The 19,343-nt window shown below is 44.0% G+C and overlaps 1 protein-coding gene across 1 annotated transcript in view; it reads right to left on the bottom strand.

Annotated features, from left to right (window-relative positions):
- Nucleotides 1-938: 938 nt before the first annotated feature.
- LOC142015690 (rap1 GTPase-GDP dissociation stimulator 1-A-like) overlaps nucleotides 939-19,343 on the bottom strand; it is a 39,210-nt gene continuing 20,805 nt past the window's right edge. Inside the window, exons 9-13 of the mRNA XM_074999457.1 lie at nucleotides 15,368-15,493; nucleotides 8,259-8,398; nucleotides 6,157-6,283; nucleotides 4,346-4,474; nucleotides 939-1,090 (exon numbers count right to left, since the gene is read on the bottom strand). Coding sequence (XP_074855558.1) covers nucleotides 939-1,090; nucleotides 4,346-4,474; nucleotides 6,157-6,283; nucleotides 8,259-8,398; nucleotides 15,368-15,493 — 674 coding nt within the window. The remainder of the gene's footprint in view (nucleotides 1,091-4,345; nucleotides 4,475-6,156; nucleotides 6,284-8,258; nucleotides 8,399-15,367; nucleotides 15,494-19,343) is intronic.

Genomic DNA, 19,343 nt, shown 5'->3' on the forward strand with positions numbered 1-19,343 from the left:
GTCAGGGTAGTCCAGCTATACCTGCCACTGGCCTCCCTGGCAGCCGAGGTTTGTCCTGGGTCTAGTGTAACCATTTAAGAATAGCCATTGTCTCATTTTATAATAATTGGAGGGAGCAGCAGTGGTGAGAGTTTCGAAACTGAAATTGTGTGCTTGTCTGATGTGCTCTGTTCCTGTAATTTGAGCATTGGGGTGACTTTGCAAAGGGCTAGGACTGATGATTTGCATGTGCAATTTTCTAGAATGTCTGTATCTTAATCCAGCACACATGGGTAAGGCTTAGGGGCCCCAGGTTTTTAAGTTACATGACATCAATCTAATATTTCATTGGAAACTTGTCCTGAACATAATGAGTTCTGAAACGGTGGCTCAGAGAGCAGGAACTGTCTATCGATCACCCCACAGAATCCATCTCAAGATTCTTGGCTCTGAGAGCTCCTGCCAACATTGCCTCAGCAGAGAACTCTTCATGTTGGGGGAAAAATACTGCAAACATACTCTGGCTGCTTCCATAGAAATGTGGGGTGGGGAGGAGGAGGGTGAAGAACCCCTATTGCTGTACCTGTCTCTCTAGAGGGCAGAAAGGCCTATTGAGCCAGTAATGGTAGTGCAAGGGTGGAAAGGAAAGGGAAAAGCAGAGGGAACGTAGTTTCTATAGAGGAAGGACGCAGCTCCTTGCCCCTGCCCTTTTGTAATGGGGCCAGGACCCCGGCTTGCCAGTTAAGATGTGTAGCTGCGGTAACCTGGTGTGAGGTTTAAACTGGACGTACAAATGGATGGGCAGTGTTGCATGAACAGTTCTGAAAATGAGGCCTTATATATCAACGAAAGCTGTAACTTTTCTGTGTTTAATAGCATTTAGTGGACATCAACATGGTCTGTTAAGAGCTGACCGTGGATTGAAATATCCCAGCTGCCAGAGAAAGCAGCACCAATAGCTATGGAGAAAAGAAGCTGGTGTTGTGATTCTCCCCTCTCAATATCTGGAGGGCCATTTCAGCCTGCTTGACCACATCTGCACTGCTGTGGCTACAGAGTATTTCCAAGGTTTCTTTAAGATTGTCCTCTTTTGCTACTTGTTTCAAATCACCTGAAGGAAGATCAAACATAGGGCATGTATTAGTCCATGCTCTGACAAGGTACTATAGGTTGAACTTCTCTAGTCCAGCACCCTCAGGACCAGGCTGGTGCTGGACAAGAGAAATCGCTGGACCATGGGAGGTCAATACTTACTAGCACACTACCAAAACTTCCACTGCTTACTGGGCTCTTAGAAGACATTTAGGGGTATATTACAGCTAAATAACACAGAACATGGAGAGCCAGGTCTGGTGGCTGCAACCAAACTTTATGGGGCCATGGGAAACTGCCACACCCATGCTAAGAGGTCATCCAGCTAACTAAAATCATGCCAGATTATGGATGTTGCTGGACAACAGTTTTGGATTAGAGGTTCGACCCGTACGATGTAAGGGTGATGAGATACATTTGCAATTCCGTACTGAGGGATCCCTGATCAGGGAACACCCAGAGTATGGATCCTGGCAGGAAAAGGAGGAAGTGGTTGGGTGTGCTGCCCCCTCTTCTCCTTCCCCCCCACCAGCGGCTGCGGGGAATGGCAGTGCATTGATATGCTTCTCCTGGGGCTTTTCCCCACCATTCCTGTGGCAGCAGGGGATGGTGCCTGAGAGTAGCAGGGGGCATGGAGCCACATCTTCCCCTGGGAGCGGGGAGTAAAGTAACCACCCCACTCTCATGACCTGAACTTGCAGCGCCCTCCCTGGCCCAGCAGAGTCTTAAATCCTGCATGCCCTGTTTAATAGGGCTTCTGGATTAAAAAGGGTCAAGGGTACAGGATGCATCTCTGTGGTCCAGCCTGGTTGTCACCTGACAGGTCCCAAATGACAGAATTTGCCAGACCAGGGGAGGTCAAGGGCTTCTGCCCTGGGATCCCCAGCCTCTCATTCCCCCTGGGCCTCCAGGTTCCCTGGGCTGCCTTGTGGCACCAGCCTCATGCTCCTGGGGCTGCCAAAAAGCTCTGCCAGGTGGTGGCTCTGGTTCCAGCCCCCCATTGTGGCAGAGGCTCTGGTTCAAGCCCCATGCTGGGGCAGGAGCATGAGGCAGGGGCTCTGGCCCCATGCTCCCATGGGGGCTCATCCCACCCCCACTGCAGAGGGGCCAGTGAGGGCTCGCCCCAGCCAGGCTGCCAACCACTGCTCTGGCCCCAGCCCCTGCCCCAGGGATGGGGGTCTGGCCTCAGCCTCAGGACTCTCTGGTCCTGCAACATCTGTAGTCCTGCCGGATCATGGATGTTGTCGAACAAGCAAGTACCAGATTTAAGAGGTGCATCCTGTATGATAATGTAAGGGTGTATTACATTTGCGGGTTAACGCCTACTATATTTTATTTAAATACAGAATTCTGAAGAGTCTCACTTGGGATGATTTTTATCATGAACTTAATTCAGTTGCAACTGTTAACTAATTGCCCTGTTCAAATATCTTTAATGACTTTACCCTTCCCAGCAGAACTAGATGTACAATATTAATTTTTCAGAATTTATTGCAAAAGACATGCTCCTGCCCCCACCTCCTGCTTTACATTTTGCTTCAGCGTTTCGTACTAGGAGCACTTGACTCGGCCTCAAAGTTAAAAGAAGTCTGTAGCGTGCTAATGAAATCGACCACTGGGAAAATCTTTATGGGTCAGATCCCCAGCTGCTGTAAACCAGCATAGCTTCACTGAAATCAATAGAGCTTTGTTGATTTATACCAACAGAGGATCTGACCTACCCGGTTTTCAGTTCAGCAATTTGGGTCCATGTGGTGGTCTGAGGAGTGTTTGGATATAAGTGGGAAAAGTGTCCTCAGGGAATAGATATTTGAAACTTTAGACATTCGTGGGTACTCAAAAAAGGAAAAACAAAAAATGTGGAACCCATTTTCAGGTTTCCCCTGGTCTACTTTGGGGAAAACAGAGGAAAAAAAATTAGAACTATTTTGGCAGACTCTGTTGGGACGCAGCAGACTAAGGGTATGTCTACACAGCTTTTAGCTAGGCTGACACATCCTTGTTGCTAAAATTCAATGTGTGTGTGAAGGCTGTTTGGCACGTTTGCTTTAAAAAAAACAAAACAAAAAAAACAAAAAAAACTTACTTCCACCCTCAATGAGGGGGTTGTGCTTTATTGGCAGCAGAGTTCTCCTATGGCAAAACTTTGCTTGGGCAAGGGAAAGGGGGTTTAAGCCCTTGTGAATGACAAAAGTTTTGTCCGTCAAGTTCTAGTGCAGACGGCCTCAGAGCCAGCTCAACCAGGCATCTGGAGATCCTCCACATCCCTGGGGGATCCTTGTGCAGCATGGTGCTCTGCTCTGCACTGATTAAGCCTCAACTGGAGTATTGTGTCCAGTTTTGGGCACCACATTTCAAGAAAGATGTGGAGAAACTGGAGAAGGTCCAGAGAAGATCAACAAGAATGATTAAAGGTCTGGAGAACATGAGCTATGAGGGAAGATTGAAAGAATTGGGCTTGTTTCGTTTAGAAAAGAGAAGACTCAGAGGGGACATGATCACAGTTTACAAGTACCTATAAGAGTGTTACAAGGAGGGGGAAATATGTTCTCCTTGGCCTATGAGGCTAGGACAAGTAGCAATGGGTTTAAACTGGAGCAATGGAGGTTTAGGTTGGACATTAGGAAAAATGTCTCATTAGGCTGGGTGAACAATGGAATAAATTGCTTAGGGAAGTTTATGGAATCTGCATCACTGGAGACATTCAAGAGCAGGTTAGACAGACATCTGTCAGGGATGGTCCAGATGGTACTTGGTCCTGCCATGAGGGCTGGGGACTGCACTTGATGACCCCTCAAGGTCCTTTCCAGCTCTAGTGTTCTATGATTCTATGGCACTTGTCTCTGATCCTCTTTGGCAGCCTCGCAAGGGACATGGCCAGGAGATGGGAGTGAGGTCAGTGAGCCAATATATCTGGCTGCTTTAACAGTCCCTTAAGCTAATGGATTGCCAGGCTGTTGTACCCATTTTGCTTTGGATGTGGGAGCTGGTGCATGATGACCACCCAACCGAGGAAGCAGGAAGGTGCCTCAGTGTTACTTTGTCCGCTTGACTCCACCAGAGCTCGCCCCAGTGAGCTCTGTGAACTTCTCGGAGAGCTGTAATAATATCCCATGAGATGAAGAGTATCTGCCAGGTTTGCATTGAACAGTGAGAAAATAACTTGGTTCTCTGGATGCAGGCTCACAACGGTTTGTAAATACATTGGTGACACAGTTTCCATGATTTTGCAGTAATAGAAATGGACAGGTTTTTAGTGCTAAAATGAAATTACCTGAATTAAGAAGGCTGCACAGTAGGCCCATTGAATTATATTTCACCTCGGGACCTGTGCTCTCATCTCGGAGAAGCTTATGTAAGCTTTGAATCAGCTTTGCCTCCTGAAGTGAATCTTTGATGGCTTCTGAAAATAAAATCATGCAAATAATTCTAATTCTTTCAAAATGAAACAGCCTTGGCTGACTGGCGCACAAAAAAACTGAAGGTCTATCAAACTAGATAGAAAAAGGCGAGCGGGGCTTCAGGGGAGCAACAGCCATGTACCCCTGCCCCCCCACCATCTCGGCTTTATCCCTGCCCACTTCTTGCTCTGGAAGTGCCACGCTGCTTCTGGTGAGTGCAGGGGGTGGGGGTCTGCCACCCATGTATCACCCCCTGAAAATGGCGGACCTGCCTTAGCCCAGTTATAAGACCTGATCCTGTGAGGTACTGAGCAGCAGTGTTCCTGCTAATTTTTCCATCCATGTGCAGAATAAATGTTGGTATGTGCAGCTTTGCACCACTGGTAGAAACACCTGCTGCTAACTCTGCTAATCAGCTAAGTAGCATTTGAATCTCTCTGGGTGGCCAACCTGGCACTCAGCTCACTGGGGATACTGCTGAGCACCTACAACTCCCCTTAAATAGACTGAAAACTCAGCACCTCACAGCACCAGGCCCATGAAACACTTGAGCTGTAGCGGCTTTTCTATATCGCAGTTTAATTCGTAACACAGTAATCTTTATTAGCCTTCCTTCACGTTCTCATAGCTGTGAATAGCTGACATAATCTCCAGTATTTAGACCTTCTGACTTGATCAATGCTGGCAATGCTGATCCATGTCAAAGGCTACATTCCTTTCTGAGCTTTAGTCTGTGAGGGAGCTTAGTGTTAATATTGGCTTCTTGGAGTTGTTTCACTTGCATTAAAGATACAACTACATGAAAGTAGAGGTAGAATCCTGTATGCAGAGCACGAAGCTTAAAAAGGTGCTGAGCAACTGCAAACCCAGTCAAAACTGATGGGAGCTGTGATTGTTCAGCACCACTAGGAATGTGGCCCATTAAATGTACCTTTGAAGAGGACAGTCCCTTTCCTTCTTGAACAACAACAAGTCCTGTGGCACCTTATAGACGAACAGATATTTTGGAGCATAACCTTTCGTGGGCAAAGACCCGCTTTGTCTTTGCCCACGAAATCTTATGCTACAAAATATCTGTTCGTCTATGTGGTGCCACAGGACTGCTTGTTGTTTTTGAAGATACAGGTTAACTTGGCTACCTCTCTGATTTTTCTTTAGCCTATTCTGTCATTTCTGTTTCCTCACATCTATCCAAAATGTCCCTGCTAGAATCCTTTTTCTCTACTCTGATGTTACTTCCTCCTTGAAGCATCTTGCCAGTTGCTTAAGAATGAAAGCATTGTATAATCGTGACTCTACTGCCATCTTTACATTCCTTTCCCATTACCATTCTTGCTTCCTCCCTATTCATCCTGATTCTCCCCTCATCATCTTAATTTTATGCCTTCTAATACACTGCCCAACAGGTGTCAAGTAACTTCTTCTCCCTATACCAAGCATCTTCAAGTCCTTCCTAAAAGCAGCCTCTTAAAGAAATCCCTTGGTCCTGCTTCTCTTTGGTAATCCTCAGACCATCTGCCCTTTGTGCTATTGACTGTAAAGAGGCTTTTCAAAGCTAGGTCTATCCCTTACAAAATTCTGTAAATCCCTAAGCAGATTAACAGGGTGATAAAACACTTGTATGAATAACAAGGATGCCTTAAATGGTTAGTCTGGGGCTGGCTCTTTGGGGGAGGGAGGATACCTAAATTAAGAGCTGATGCAATGGCCAGTGCAATCAGAGCTTCATTCTGCATGATGACATGTTCGCTTGTTGTCATGGAAACCAGGTGCTTCACTCCTTGTGCCTGCTGGATGGCTTTGACCACTTCCTGTTGTCAGCCAAACAAAAGAAATAGTCAGGTGAAAGTATCGCAAATAAAAAGTGGAGACACACATAATGCTGCAGTGACCCTGAACAATTCTAAATTGATTGAGAATGGTTCCCCTAACAACCCTGAAGCACTAATATGGACATATTTGTTGTATTTTGCCTATACTGACAGAATCTTTTTTGTCAGTATTAGTCATTCACCTGTGCTTGAAAGCCATCTCCAGTTCATTTAGCTGGTATATCAAAGTTTAGAGGTACTTCCTTTTTCTTTTACTTGCAGGTTTCATCATGTTCAAACTTTAATTATTTATGCTTCTAAATCAGTAGTGACTCAGATTTGCTTTTAGCAAACTATAACTCCATTTTATATAAACTTGATGATGGAGCAGCTGAGTGGTTTCTGTGTAATCAAGCAGAATAGCCTTCCCATAAGAAACAAAGCTTCTCCTAACATAGCAGCAGCCTTTTGTCATCAGAAACCTACTTTCACCTTTCCCTGAAGAAAAGACTAGGCAGCCCAAATTAATTCATTAGATTTACTTGGAAGAAATTTTGAGTGGTAGATTTGTTTGTTTGTTTGTTTGTTTGTTTTGTGTTTTTCCATCTGTTTGGGTTTATTTAAGTATTGTTTTCATGTCTGAATGAGGTAAAGTCTTTATGAAAGAAGATTGTGGATAGGATGCTTGATGGCTGGTAAGGTATTGGAATTCAGTTATGAAGTCTTTTTTTTAATCTTCTGGGTTACTGGTTCAAATCCAACCCAGACTGCTGAGAGTCTGAAAATTATTACTAGCTGGTACCTGAAATTAATGTGGTGAATTTAAGTCCATTCCAGCTGACAAGAATTCACCTTCAGTAAATTTGTGGATGACCTTAATCTGGGGGAAAGGTAGATACATTGGAGGGTAGACATAGGGTCCAGAGTGACCTAGTCAAATTGGAGGATTAGGCCAAAAGAAATCTGATGAGGCTCAGCAAGGACGAGTGCAGAGTCCTGCACTTGGGATGGAAGAATCCCAAGCATTGATACAAGGTGGGGGCCAACTGGCTAAGTAGCATTGCAGTAGAAAGGGACCTGGGGATTACAGTGGATGAGAAGATGGATATGAGTCAACATTGCGCCCTTATAGCCAAGAAGGCTAATGGCATATTAGGGTGCATTAGGAGGAACATTTGCTGCAGATCTAGATAAGTTATCTCCCTTATTCAGCACTGGTGGGGCCACATCTGGAGTATTGCATCCCTGCTAATATAGAAAGGATGTGGATGTATTAGTGAGGGTCCGGTGGAGGGCAACCAAATGGTTAGGGGTTGGAGCACATGACCTACAAAGAGAGGTGGAGGGATTTTGGGCTTATTTAGTTTTCAGAAGAGAGCAATCTTCAATTTCCTGAAAGTAGGGTCAGGCCTAAAGAAAATAGAAAGAAGCTATTCTCAGTACTGACAGATGGCAGCACAAGGAGCAGTGGTGTCAAGTTACAGTGAGGGAGGTCTAGGTTTGATATTAGGAAAAACTATTTCACAAGGAGGGTGGTGAAGCCTGGAACGTGTTACCTAGAGATGTGGTGGAATCTCCACCCCTAGAGGTTTTTAAGTTCTGCTTTGACAAAGTCCTGGCTGGGAGGATTTAGTTGGGGTTTGATCAGGCTTCAGGCAGGGGGCTGGATTCGTTGACCTCCTGAGATCTCTTCCTGCCCTAGCATTCTGTGGTTCTAGGTACCCATATCACTAAACCACCACCACAAATGCACCGACTGCCTTATTGGTAGCTTAATTGAAAAGGACTGCATGGCTGCGACTGCAATGTATTCTCCCCCCACAGAAATGGCTCCATCCAGGTTGGTGCTGAGGCATACTGACGACACAGTATGGAAAGCTTGACGTTTTTTGTGTGTGTGCTCTCCACAGCCACCCAGCCACAGGGATGCTAGCCTGGCAGTACGCAATTTAAAGAAAAATCAGTAATTTCATACTTGGGATCTACTGTGCCGCAGGAATGATGCCAACAATCGGCGTGCTTCTCCACGAACCCCAGCATGCTCCTGGGCCTCGCACCATTGCACAAGTCTGTTGAGCAGCAGGGGGTCCTGCCCCAGCATCTCTGCGGTGTCAGCTGAAAAGAGAAGCATAGTAGGTCCAGGTGTTTACTCTGCACTTGTAGCTCAGAGGATGCCGTCTAAAAGGAGAATTTCTGCAGATGTGTAATTTGCTGATGTCCTCGTTTGCCTCTACTGAGGGAGACTGCTGTTTGATTTATGTGATACCACACTCTACGAACAAGCTGGTTTTGACTGCAGTGCACGTGTAAGTCAGACGTAAGGAGGGCCAAGAAATTAAGTACTGTTTAGAACGAGGGGAATAGTCAGAACTCTTAGAGCTTGGTCAAAATCTGTGGGCATAAAACGGAGTCACTCCATTGAAGTCAATGAGGCTACACTGATTTATGGCAGGTGGACTTCTGGCCTAGCCACACTTACTTAAGCCATGTCTACGTTACCCTGAAGATGACCCTGAGTGGGTCAAATCTTCCAGGGTTCAATTTCATATGCTTGGTAAGGATGCACAAAATTGACCTATCCGAAGTCAGCAGCTGATCCCTATACTCCTTGCTATCATGAGGAGTAAGGGAGGTTGATGGAAGAAACTCTCCCATCAACCTCCTTCAGTAAGGATGGCCAGGTAAGTCAATTGCAGATAAGTTGGTCTAATTACACAATTGCCATAGCTAGAATTGCATATCTGCAATCAACTCACCTGCCTTGTGTACACAAAGCTGTAGTGTGCAGCCATGGACAAGTTACTTAGGTGTCAATGCAGGTGCTGGAACAGAGTGGATCAGAGGGCTATGGCCCCATTGCTTTTAAAACTGGGAGAACCTCCCACTTCTGACCAGCTGTAAGAGTGAGAGATGGGAGGGAGAAGCCAGAGAGGAGTGACTGGGGGCTGAGGTCTTGTGAGGGAGGAGCAGAGTGGCAGTGAGACCTCCAGGGGAAAGGGTGGCACTGGAGTGTGGCCATGATTTGAACGCCCAAGAGGGGGCCCCCAATTTTTGGGAGTTTCTGCTGCTGCTGCAGTATCAATGCCCATTCTCTGCCTGTAAAACAGATGCAGTATGTATGTACCTCCTGAAGCTGCAGCAATATGTCTCAGAACTGAAAATTGCTATTATTTTTGCTTTTTCTTAGAAGGCATGAGGTGTGGCTACCCTTATCTTCTCTCTCCTTCTCCCTCTCTCTTGCAACCACTCCTTGGGTCTTGTTCTAAATTTGCCTGTTTGCTCTTTAGGGAATAAGACAGTCTCTCACTATTCCAGAGCCTCTTAGCACAATTGTTACGTGCATTCTGATAGTGCCCAGAAGTCCCAGTAATGGAACAGAACTGCTTTGTGCTAGGTGCTGTACAAATGAAAGGCTGGTGTGTGCCTTAAGTTGCTTAAAATATATCTGGAACCTTATCCAGAGTATGACTTTGACTGCTGCTGTTCAAGAAGAAAGGAGAGATGGCTAGAAAACAATTTCATCTCATGCAAAATTTTGAGGTTTTGAAATTTGTTTTTGTTCAGTACTGACACAGAAGAAAAACCTTTTGAATTTTTTTTGTGGAAAAAAGGAAAAAAAATCAGACACATGCACACATAGCCAGAGGTAAGGTTGCCAGTCCTTCAGGGTTGTCCTGGAGACTCCAGGAATTAAAGATTAGTCTTTAATTATATACTGTCATGCGATGAAACCTCCAGGAATATGTCCAAGCAAAACTGGCAGACTCAGTGATCAGGACACACCTATACGATGTGGAAAACCCAGATTCAGGATCTTGTTTCAGATCAGACAACAGTAGGGACTTAAGCCTGGTGACATCCCAAGAGTGTCCCCTAATCATGGGATATTAGCTTATGCTGGGGTAGGTAGGATGTCATTTATCTATATCGGTCCTTTCCAGACCTAAAAGAACTTCTGGACAAAATTATCAAAAGATGTGTTTTTTTCAAAAAGTTCAGGTTTTCACAGGTCCAGTGCATTGTATGTATGTGGGTGGTGGGGAAGATGATTGTAAAAATTTTACTGACCAGCTAGCTCTATCTAAAACTTCAGACACATCTGGAAAATCAAAACTACTTAGGGAAAAAAAAGTCAAGTAGCACTTTAAAGACTAACAAAATAATTTATTAAGTGAGCTTTCGTGGGACAGACCCACTTCTTCAGACCATAGCCAGACCAGAACAGACTCAATATTTAAGGCATAGAGAACCAAAACGGTAATCAAAGTTGACAAATCAGAAAAAAAATTATCAAGGTGAGCAAATCAGAGAGCAGAGGGGTGGGGTGTGCGGGGAAATCAAGAATTAGATTAAGCCAGGTATGCCAAACAGCCCCTATAATGTCCCAGAAAATTTGCATCCCAGTTCAAACCACTTTAATGTGTCGAATTTGAATATGAAAAAGAGTTCAGCAGCTTCTCTTTGTAAAGTAGACTGGAAATTCTTCTTCAATAAAACGCAGACTCTTAAGTCATTAACAGCATGGCCCACTCCATTAAAATGTAGACTAACTGGTTTGTGGATCTGCTCTAATTCTAATCTAATTCTTGACTTCCCCACCCCCTCTGCTCTCTGATTTGCTCACCTTTAATTTTTTTTCTGATTTGTCAACTTTGATTACCGTTTTGGTTCTCTATGCCTTAAATATTGAGTCTGTTCTGGTCTGGCTATGGTCTGAAGAAGTGGGTCTGTCCCACGAAAGCTCACCTAATAAATTATTTTGTTAGTCTTTAAAGTGCTACTTGACTGCTTTTTTGTTTTGACAGTATATAGACTAGCACGGCTCCTTCTCTGTTACTTTGGAAAAACAGCAACTTCAAATCTCAGAAGAACTTTTTTTTTCATCATCAAACAATTCAAATTTTGAACAATATTTGCTGGAGGTTCTTGCATTCTCTGAACCTGTTCACCTGTCCCTGCTTATGACATTGGAGCCTTCTAAGCCTGCTGCTAGGGGTAGGGCGGGCAGGGCGAAGGGAGCAGTTGACCCAAGGCCCGGTGATTTAAAAGGCCCCAGAACTCCTGCTGCTGCTATGGCACGAGCAGTAGAGGTAGCTGGAACCCTGTGTCCTTTGAATTGCCACCAGTGTGTCATGTGGCAGGCTCCAGACAGCTCTGAGGGCAGCACAGGCAGTGTGGCCCACTCTGGGCAGTACTGAAGGCTGGCAACCTCCAGCCCCACCCCTACCTGGAGCACAGAGCTGGCCCCACACCCTCCACACTAGCCCAGGGGCCCAGGAAGTCCGCCAGACCCCCTGGAGTCTTCTCATGAGATGACAAATGCCAGGAACTCTAATCTTTGTGGCTGTCCTGCAGAAACAACTCCCTTGACAAGCCTCTGTATATATTTAAAAAAAAAAGAAAAAGCCTCTGATAGTCTGCAGTGACATCTGAGGCCTAGTGCTCCTGAGGAAAATTGCTGCCACCACCCCTAAAAGTTCTGACAACAGCAAAAGGAGGTTATGAACGATCCTGATGAATCCCTTTGATATCCATACACAGTGAAAGTACTTGGATAAATGGTAAGTTCTATTACCCAGCATTGCGGCCCATGGGGCAGCTTTACCAGTGGCTGCAATAACATTCATTAAAGCCACATTGTTACAAAGTGCTACTGATTTTAAAAATGGTTAGAACCTAGAAAGTGCTATTCTCTGCAAGAAAAAATGCTGACAAAAGGGGTACTGAGGCATGTCGAGTTTTGTGTTCTAGCTAAATATAATGCTGTCTAGGGAGCACACCTGTGGTGGTCAGGGAGCTAACGGGCAGATGTTTATTGCCTCAGTCCCTCTGCCTGTGATAGGACTTGAGGGCATTCAGGAGGGTAGGGTCAGGATTTGTAAATAAACTCCAGAGTTAAACCTGGACTTGTGTATTTTTAGGGGGTGGAGGTTAGGAGCTAGAGATGAGATGCAAATTGCTTCACTTCTCCTAAGCCTCTCTGTCTGAACAGAGTGCCCACCCGTGCAGCCACAGAAGGATTTAGAGAAGTAATTAATGGCTAGGAGACGAGCACCATCCTCTGTGCCCATAGCTAGAGAATATAGCTACCCAACCTCCCCTAATGCTCCCTCACTTCCTCTCTCTGCCCTAGCTAGAGCGGTTCTGGAACAGACTTGTGCTTTTCTGATGTTTTAATTGTCCGTCCTAGCTTGCAATTTGAGGTTCATTTGACTTTTAAGCCTAATTTATGTATTTTAGCCTTTCAGGGGTGAGGGCAAGGTTGGTTTACTTTTTGGTTGCCATGAGGCTATGATACCATCAGCTAAGAAATCCAGGATTGAGGTGTTCCATCTAGCCCTGTAACAGTCTCTCCTTCAGGTGGTAATGAAATATGCCTTTTATATCTGGACCAGAAAGCATTTGACACAGGCTGCAGTGTCTGCCAGGCCTTCTCAAAAAGGGTCCAGTAGGAGTATAAGCTGACTCCAGAGTTGTTACCCACTTTTAAAGCCATGCAGAGGTGCTGGGAGGGAGGGCATTTTATATTTTTCTTCCACATTCTCTCACCTTCCCCTTGAATATTGAGGCAAGCTGGGCAGGACAAAGCCAGTATCAGCACGGTAGAACTGGTTCTCAGAGCTTCTGGACCTGTCTAAAGTTCACCCATTCACTCCTCTTTCTGAGGTGAGTATCTCTCCTACCAGCAGAGGGGCAGAGATGTCATGTCCCTCCACAAGTCCCCTCCTATTAGAGACTGGCAGTGGTTTGAGGTCAGAGCTGTCTGTCTCAAGAGATCAGGGCAGTCAATCCAGTTAGAGTCTAGACACCTTTGCTCTAAGACATGGTTCAGCAATGCCCCTGGCACAGGTGACGAGTGGTATGTGAGCCAATTTTCATCAGCATGCAAAGCGGGAGGTCAGTCCTGCTTCTCCTCTCTCATGCAGTCAGGAGCTTGCTCAAAGCCATGCTGCCTGTGGATTATCAAAAGACCAGCTAATGCTGCCAACCACCACCTAAACAGTAAAGCTCTGCATCTTGATGCATTCGTTAATGAAGCTGTTGTAAATAAGACTATTAGTGACTTTAGAGTATCACTGGCACTTGGACAGTACATAGAGGTCATCAGGTCAAATTCAGCACTCCGCCTCAGAAAGGTTGCTGACCCCTGCTCTAGGAGTTTCCATGTTGACCAACAACGTCAGTTTAAAAGGCTTGCTCAAAGTAGAGGCTCTGACCCAGTTTGTTGTCCGGTTGGATTTTCTGTTAGCTCTGTTGGCAATAAACCTCTAAAGCCCAAGTCTAATTAGACCTTATTTAGAAGGAGAGACATTTTTAATGTATGGAATGTGGGCCTTGTGTGAATTGTGCCTCTACCAGCTATTGCTTAAAAAGCTACTGGGATCATGGTGCTAGGTGCTTAAATCCATCAGGTGGGCCCCATTGGCAATACATTAGGGAAACAAGAAACTGTTGGAGTACCTCATTTTTGGTGGTGTGATGCTGACAGCAATAAGCACAAAGGCATCTGGATCGCTATAATTAGAGGAAAACATGCCTTTCTCAATTCTGCAGGCATCAGCATGCCCAGCAATTGTCAGAGTAATGAATTTACACTAGATAATACAATTAACGAACGTAGTAGGGACTTGTTAGTAGACACATGCTCGTGGGAGTGTTTCATGTGGAGTTAATTAAGGTCAATGTTGGCTCATGGGTAAACAGAACATAAGACAATTAAAGGTGGGTGGCTCCTGCACTTACTGCCATAGAAGGGTGAAACTTAAATAGCATTTTAGATTCTCTTCACCCCGCCTCACTAAAATGCTCTACATTATTTCAAATTCAGAAAATGAGTCTTGTTTTACATATTGCTGTTTCAGGGGAGCTAATTTCAGATCTCATATCAATGTAAATCTAAAATAATTTAATGGAAATCACTGGAATCTTATTGGCCTATAACCAGTGTGAGCTAGAAAAGAAACGACCACTTAGAGTTTTGTAATTCAGGGCTGGCTTATCTAATGTTTCCGAAATTCAGTCGAGGATACTCTGATGCCTCTCCTTTCAGTCCTGAAGCTGTCACCTTTAAAATTCTTCAAATGATCATGCTAGACTGAATCTTTTTAGTAGCATTTTCCAAAGCCTGAGAAGGAAAAATGGTTTATTGTGCTAAATTGCCTTGTAGTTTGTAATGTCTACTGTGATGAAATGCAAATGGAAACTTTCCATTGAATTGTTTTGTACTAATTGTACAAATTCCTGGCCTGATTCTCCTTGCCTTGTATCTTGTGTGTGTGTTTACAAAATGAATGCAAATGGCTGCCAAACCAACTCTGGAATTTTGTGATTACATAGGATAGGGCAGTAGTGAATAAGCCCTTTGTCTTTCCCACGTAACTGGTGAATCCATGTGAGTTAATACCTTACTGTGCATGTGTCAAGTTTTTGGGCCAGTTCTGAAATGGGAATCTCACTTTTCTTTATTTCTTTATTTCTTTAATTTTTCTTCTGGTCCTTCAACCTGATGTATAAGTTTTTGAGGGATATTGTTCTGTTAGTTGTTGTGTGCAGAAATAACTTAGATATTGCAATTAGATGCATAAAATGAGTATTGTCATACTTCCTGCCCATCTGTGTAGCCAGCTGCAGGCTTTGGGGTTCTAAACATGGAACTTAAGTGCACAGTACCACCATGGACAACATCCCAAAGAGATTCAGGGCTATTTAAGAATTGCAGCCAGACATGCAGGATGTTGGATGAACTGGTAAGAATCAGGAGTATACAGAAATGTTTTTGAGCACTAGAAACCCCCCTTCCCATCTTCTTGATCCTTTATATTCCCCAATTTTAGGCTATGCTAATTTTCTGCTGGTGTAGCTCCATTAAAAATCTCTTGTTCAGTCCTTGGTTATCTCTCACTTAGATTTTTTTTGCTCTAATGAACATGGCAAACCAGACAAAATTCACTGCTGTTTTAACTCTGCAGAGCCTCTGGCTCATTGTCTTTTCCCATTTCCAAAGTGTATTTACTGTTTTCCCTTTCACTTCTAGCTTGCAAAAGGTATCCAGATGATGTTAGTTCCTCATCAACAGTTCTCTACCTTGGCCATCTATTAACATTCGCAGTGTTCCCAGAAGTTTAAACTGCACAGGTGCCATCTCTGATCTCAAAAGCATCTGGATCCGCTCCGCCACACCTTCCTCCAGCATCTGAACCTTGTTAGCAACTAGAAAATGGAACCAGAAAGAGAGAACTTGATCATTTTGGAGAACGTGAATTTGTAGCTGAAAATGATGAAGCCCCTACAAGTATCTAAACAAGGAGTGTTGGATAGAAGAAATTGACTGTGTTAACAGTTGCTTTTCCTGTGCTTTTCCTGAACATTGAGAAGGAGTTAGGCATGTAACGGTCCAACTGGGTCAACATAAGCACCTTAAAGGTGAGAACTGTCCGAACCTTTTGGTCTTATACTGAGCTACACACACCAGAGGAACAGTGTTCTTGTGACAACATTTCATTCACTCTGTTTTTTTCAAATCTGTTCGCACGTGGGCCAGGGTTCAGAAGAGTGTGCTTTCTGTATGTCCCTATCCAAAAAAGGTGCTATAAAAATATTTACTTAAGTTTTGTTTGGATGACATTGTATTTGAAATGCCTGATTCTTCATTGTTGCTGCTACTATTATTTCTGTGCTCTCCGTCCCTCCCTAATCCTCCTCCTCTACACAACTGCTTATTGATTAATTCCTGGTAATGATCTTAAACTTCTTTGGGAAAAGTCTGAATGACGCTTAACTCAGCTGCCAACGTCTGCTTCCTCCAAAATAATCTTATCCTCCTCCTCTGCATGTTTTTGTCTTTCCTGGGGCAACTGCATCAGGCAAAAATCTTACTTTCCTTTCCCTTGCCAGTGTGCAGGCATGCTGAAAAACTGACACCGTTCATTACATTGTTTGTAATTTCCATAGGTTCCAATAGCACAAGTCTCTTGTGTGTAGTAGGATTTACCAGGCAACCCCCCTCAGTACTATTCAGTCTAACTCAATTAAAGACCTCTCTTGTGCGCATCCATAAGTTTTTTAATGCCTCTAATTGATTTTCAGTTTGGCTTCCCTTGCAGTTTTTATCTTATGTCTTTTTCAAGGTATAACCTGCACAGTTTTCAGGCTACATGAGAATATGTCTTCAGTAGGAGGGCTAAGCACATAAGTTCCATATTTTGACGTATGCTTTCGTGATCATGGTTCGTAAAGTCCTGAGATGAGATGAGGATTTCACAGAATTTACAAGTGCAGTGTTCCCAACGTTACTACTCCCTTTTTAAGTAAATAAGGGTATGGATTTTCTTTCTTTTAAAATTCTCTTGCTGCTTTCATTAGTTCCTTTCATGTACCCTATGGTAATTGATAGATTTCTTTACTTAGCCCTCATCTGTGATTCTCCCTCTTTATCTTCTGATGCACAGTTTGTTAGTTTCATAAGAAGAAAAAAAAAAACCCTCCACTTCCAAAGATCACAATATGCTTGTAATAGATATTTGAGCAATAAAGAGCACTAAAATTAAATTAGACTCATGATCAATGCATAAATATCTGATAACATAATTCAGCACATTGAAGTACAAGGGTGCAAGGCATTAACATTGGCTAGCATTTGGCCTATCTTAGTAAGAAAGGCTATAGCAGGAATTAAACTGCAGCTTGCAGACACTTCACCTTCTTTGGTGAGCCTGATACAGCCTACAAAGGATGCAAGGTCAGGGTCATTCACTGCTTGGTTAATGAACCTCCAAGGAACACTTAGGTACTGTACTACAGAAAGTGGAATTGGGGATTTACTGAATGGGGTTCTTTCTCCTGAGTCCATATCATATTAATATCCCAGAGTGTCATTAAAGAGAACGGAGTGTGAACTTTCAGATGCGATTAATCCTTATCCTTGCTACTTTTGTTCATTAAAGATCCCACAGCATAGTACGAAAATAAAATCAATGAGAGTTGAGTGTCTAACTCCTTGGGCGCTTTTTGAAAAGCTCATCTTCCTTTCTAATGTAGGTAATTACACCCTGCCTACCTAGTTTTTTCTCACTGTTTGAACTGGATACAGTACTATTTTCCCCCTTCCCAGCTTAAAGTGTTGTGCAGGATTGCTCTGTGTGTTAAACAGCTGTTAAATTTTCTCCCAGAGACTCTAGTCGTACTTCAAGTTCAAAATGTTTGTTTGTAAAGAGTCTGCCTGTGCTTGGCCCATGAAAGCTTATGCTCCAAAACATCTGTTAGTCTATATGGTGCCACAGGGCTTCTTGTTGTTCTCGACGATACAGACTAACATGGTACCTCTCTGATACTTGCCCTGTGGTAGTGCATGTAGTGCAGAACTGAGGAAAAGTACCACAAGATTCTGGGACAGTGATTTTTCGAAGAGCAGGTGCAGGATAATTACTGTTGCTGCTAGCCCAGGGCCTGTGCATGTGATCCTAAGGCTGAGCACTGAAGGGGTCAGATTCCTGGCTTGAGTCAAGCAGAGAGACAGTGCAAAATCAGCATCAAGGAACTGGAGAGCCGAAACTCTAGGTTAATTCACATGCAAAGGCATAGTCAGCTCATCAGTAGAAAGCAAAGTCGGTAGAAGAGTGTATTAATTTTTGCTGTATAAGCACTGGCTTTCTCAGCATTTCTGTGCTAGAGGGCACTTTAAGGGAGCGTGCTGTAGGCTTCTCTGAAACCAGAAGAAGTGTTCAAACATCTGTTTCCTCCAGGTTATGACTAATAAAGTACCTTCCCTTACTTAAACCATGCACCCTTCTCTGTGCTCCTGCATCACAACACAAGAGATTCCATGGAGGGAGATAGGGACTATGATTTGTTTGGGATTTCTATGGCTGCATGGCATGGACATCTTGTGAACTGGACCCTATTATGCATTAGTAATTAAACACTTTGATTTTCACTTAAAAACAGCTCTAGTTAAGTGTACCTGTGACGAAGTGGGTTTGTGGGGATTTTATTCCCTTATTATTTTGCATGTGTTTCTTACTGCCCTGTAGTAACTCCCAGGTAGGTGCCTCAGTTTCCCTAGGGTACAGCATCAATGCACAGTTGGAGATTGGCATTTTGGTGTGATGACTTCTCACATGTAGGCAGTGGCTCGCCATGGCATTGGTAACTTCGGCAGCTAGGTGATACCTTCTCCCTTCCAGGAAACAGGACAAAGGCAGGAGGATGGGGTCTGGCCAGTTTGAAACTGAACTGGGCTTTTGGGGCTTGAGGCTGTTTTGACTAACTTGAGAGGAAGGAAGGAGGGCCAGGGCCCTGGCTTCGGGACCCCTTCTGGGCTCCTCTCCCCAAGATGGATTGTGTTGACTGCTTTTGGTTTGTGTTTTGACAAGCCTGTTCTATGCTGTCTCCCTTTCTCCTAATAACCCACCTATTCTACCTGCTGAATGAGTCACATCTGACTGCAGATAGGGTGCAAGGCCTGGTGACCCACACACTCCATGACACCACCATTAACTGTTGCACACTTCTAGCACACAACACACGTATAATCAGTTAGGTCCAGTGACACATACGTATGCTTGTCTATGCCAGATGTTGCATTAGGAACATCACCAGTGTAAAACAACTGACAGGGACTGTGCTGTGAAGTACATTGCATTTTTAAAAACACACGCACAGGCTCCAGTTCACTCGGGTACCCAACTTTCAACATAAACAGTGAGTGAAATGAATGAACTTCTGATTATGAATCTCAGAAACCGTTTCTCAAATATTAAAAGGGAGCAGTAGAGAAGAGGCTCAAGGTTTAGTTACTTAACCGCAGGAGAAAGATATGAATATTATCCCTGGTCCTTATTTTGCTTTATTTTGACAAACACTTGGAAATGTTTATCAGATAAAGTCACTAACTTGTCTGAGCACAAAATAACTAACCTGGTTACTTTAGTACTTAGAGGAGACTTCCACCAAGAACACTGCTGCTGCAGATGGTAGAATTTGAGCTTGGGAGTCAGCACTCTTTCCTAAAAGCTTGTTCTAAATCAACACCCCAGTGTGATTTGTAGGTGGCACTGTACTG

This window comes from Carettochelys insculpta, chromosome 7, assembly GCF_033958435.1.
Source record: "Carettochelys insculpta isolate YL-2023 chromosome 7, ASM3395843v1, whole genome shotgun sequence".
Lineage (NCBI taxonomy): Eukaryota > Metazoa > Chordata > Testudines > Carettochelyidae > Carettochelys > Carettochelys insculpta.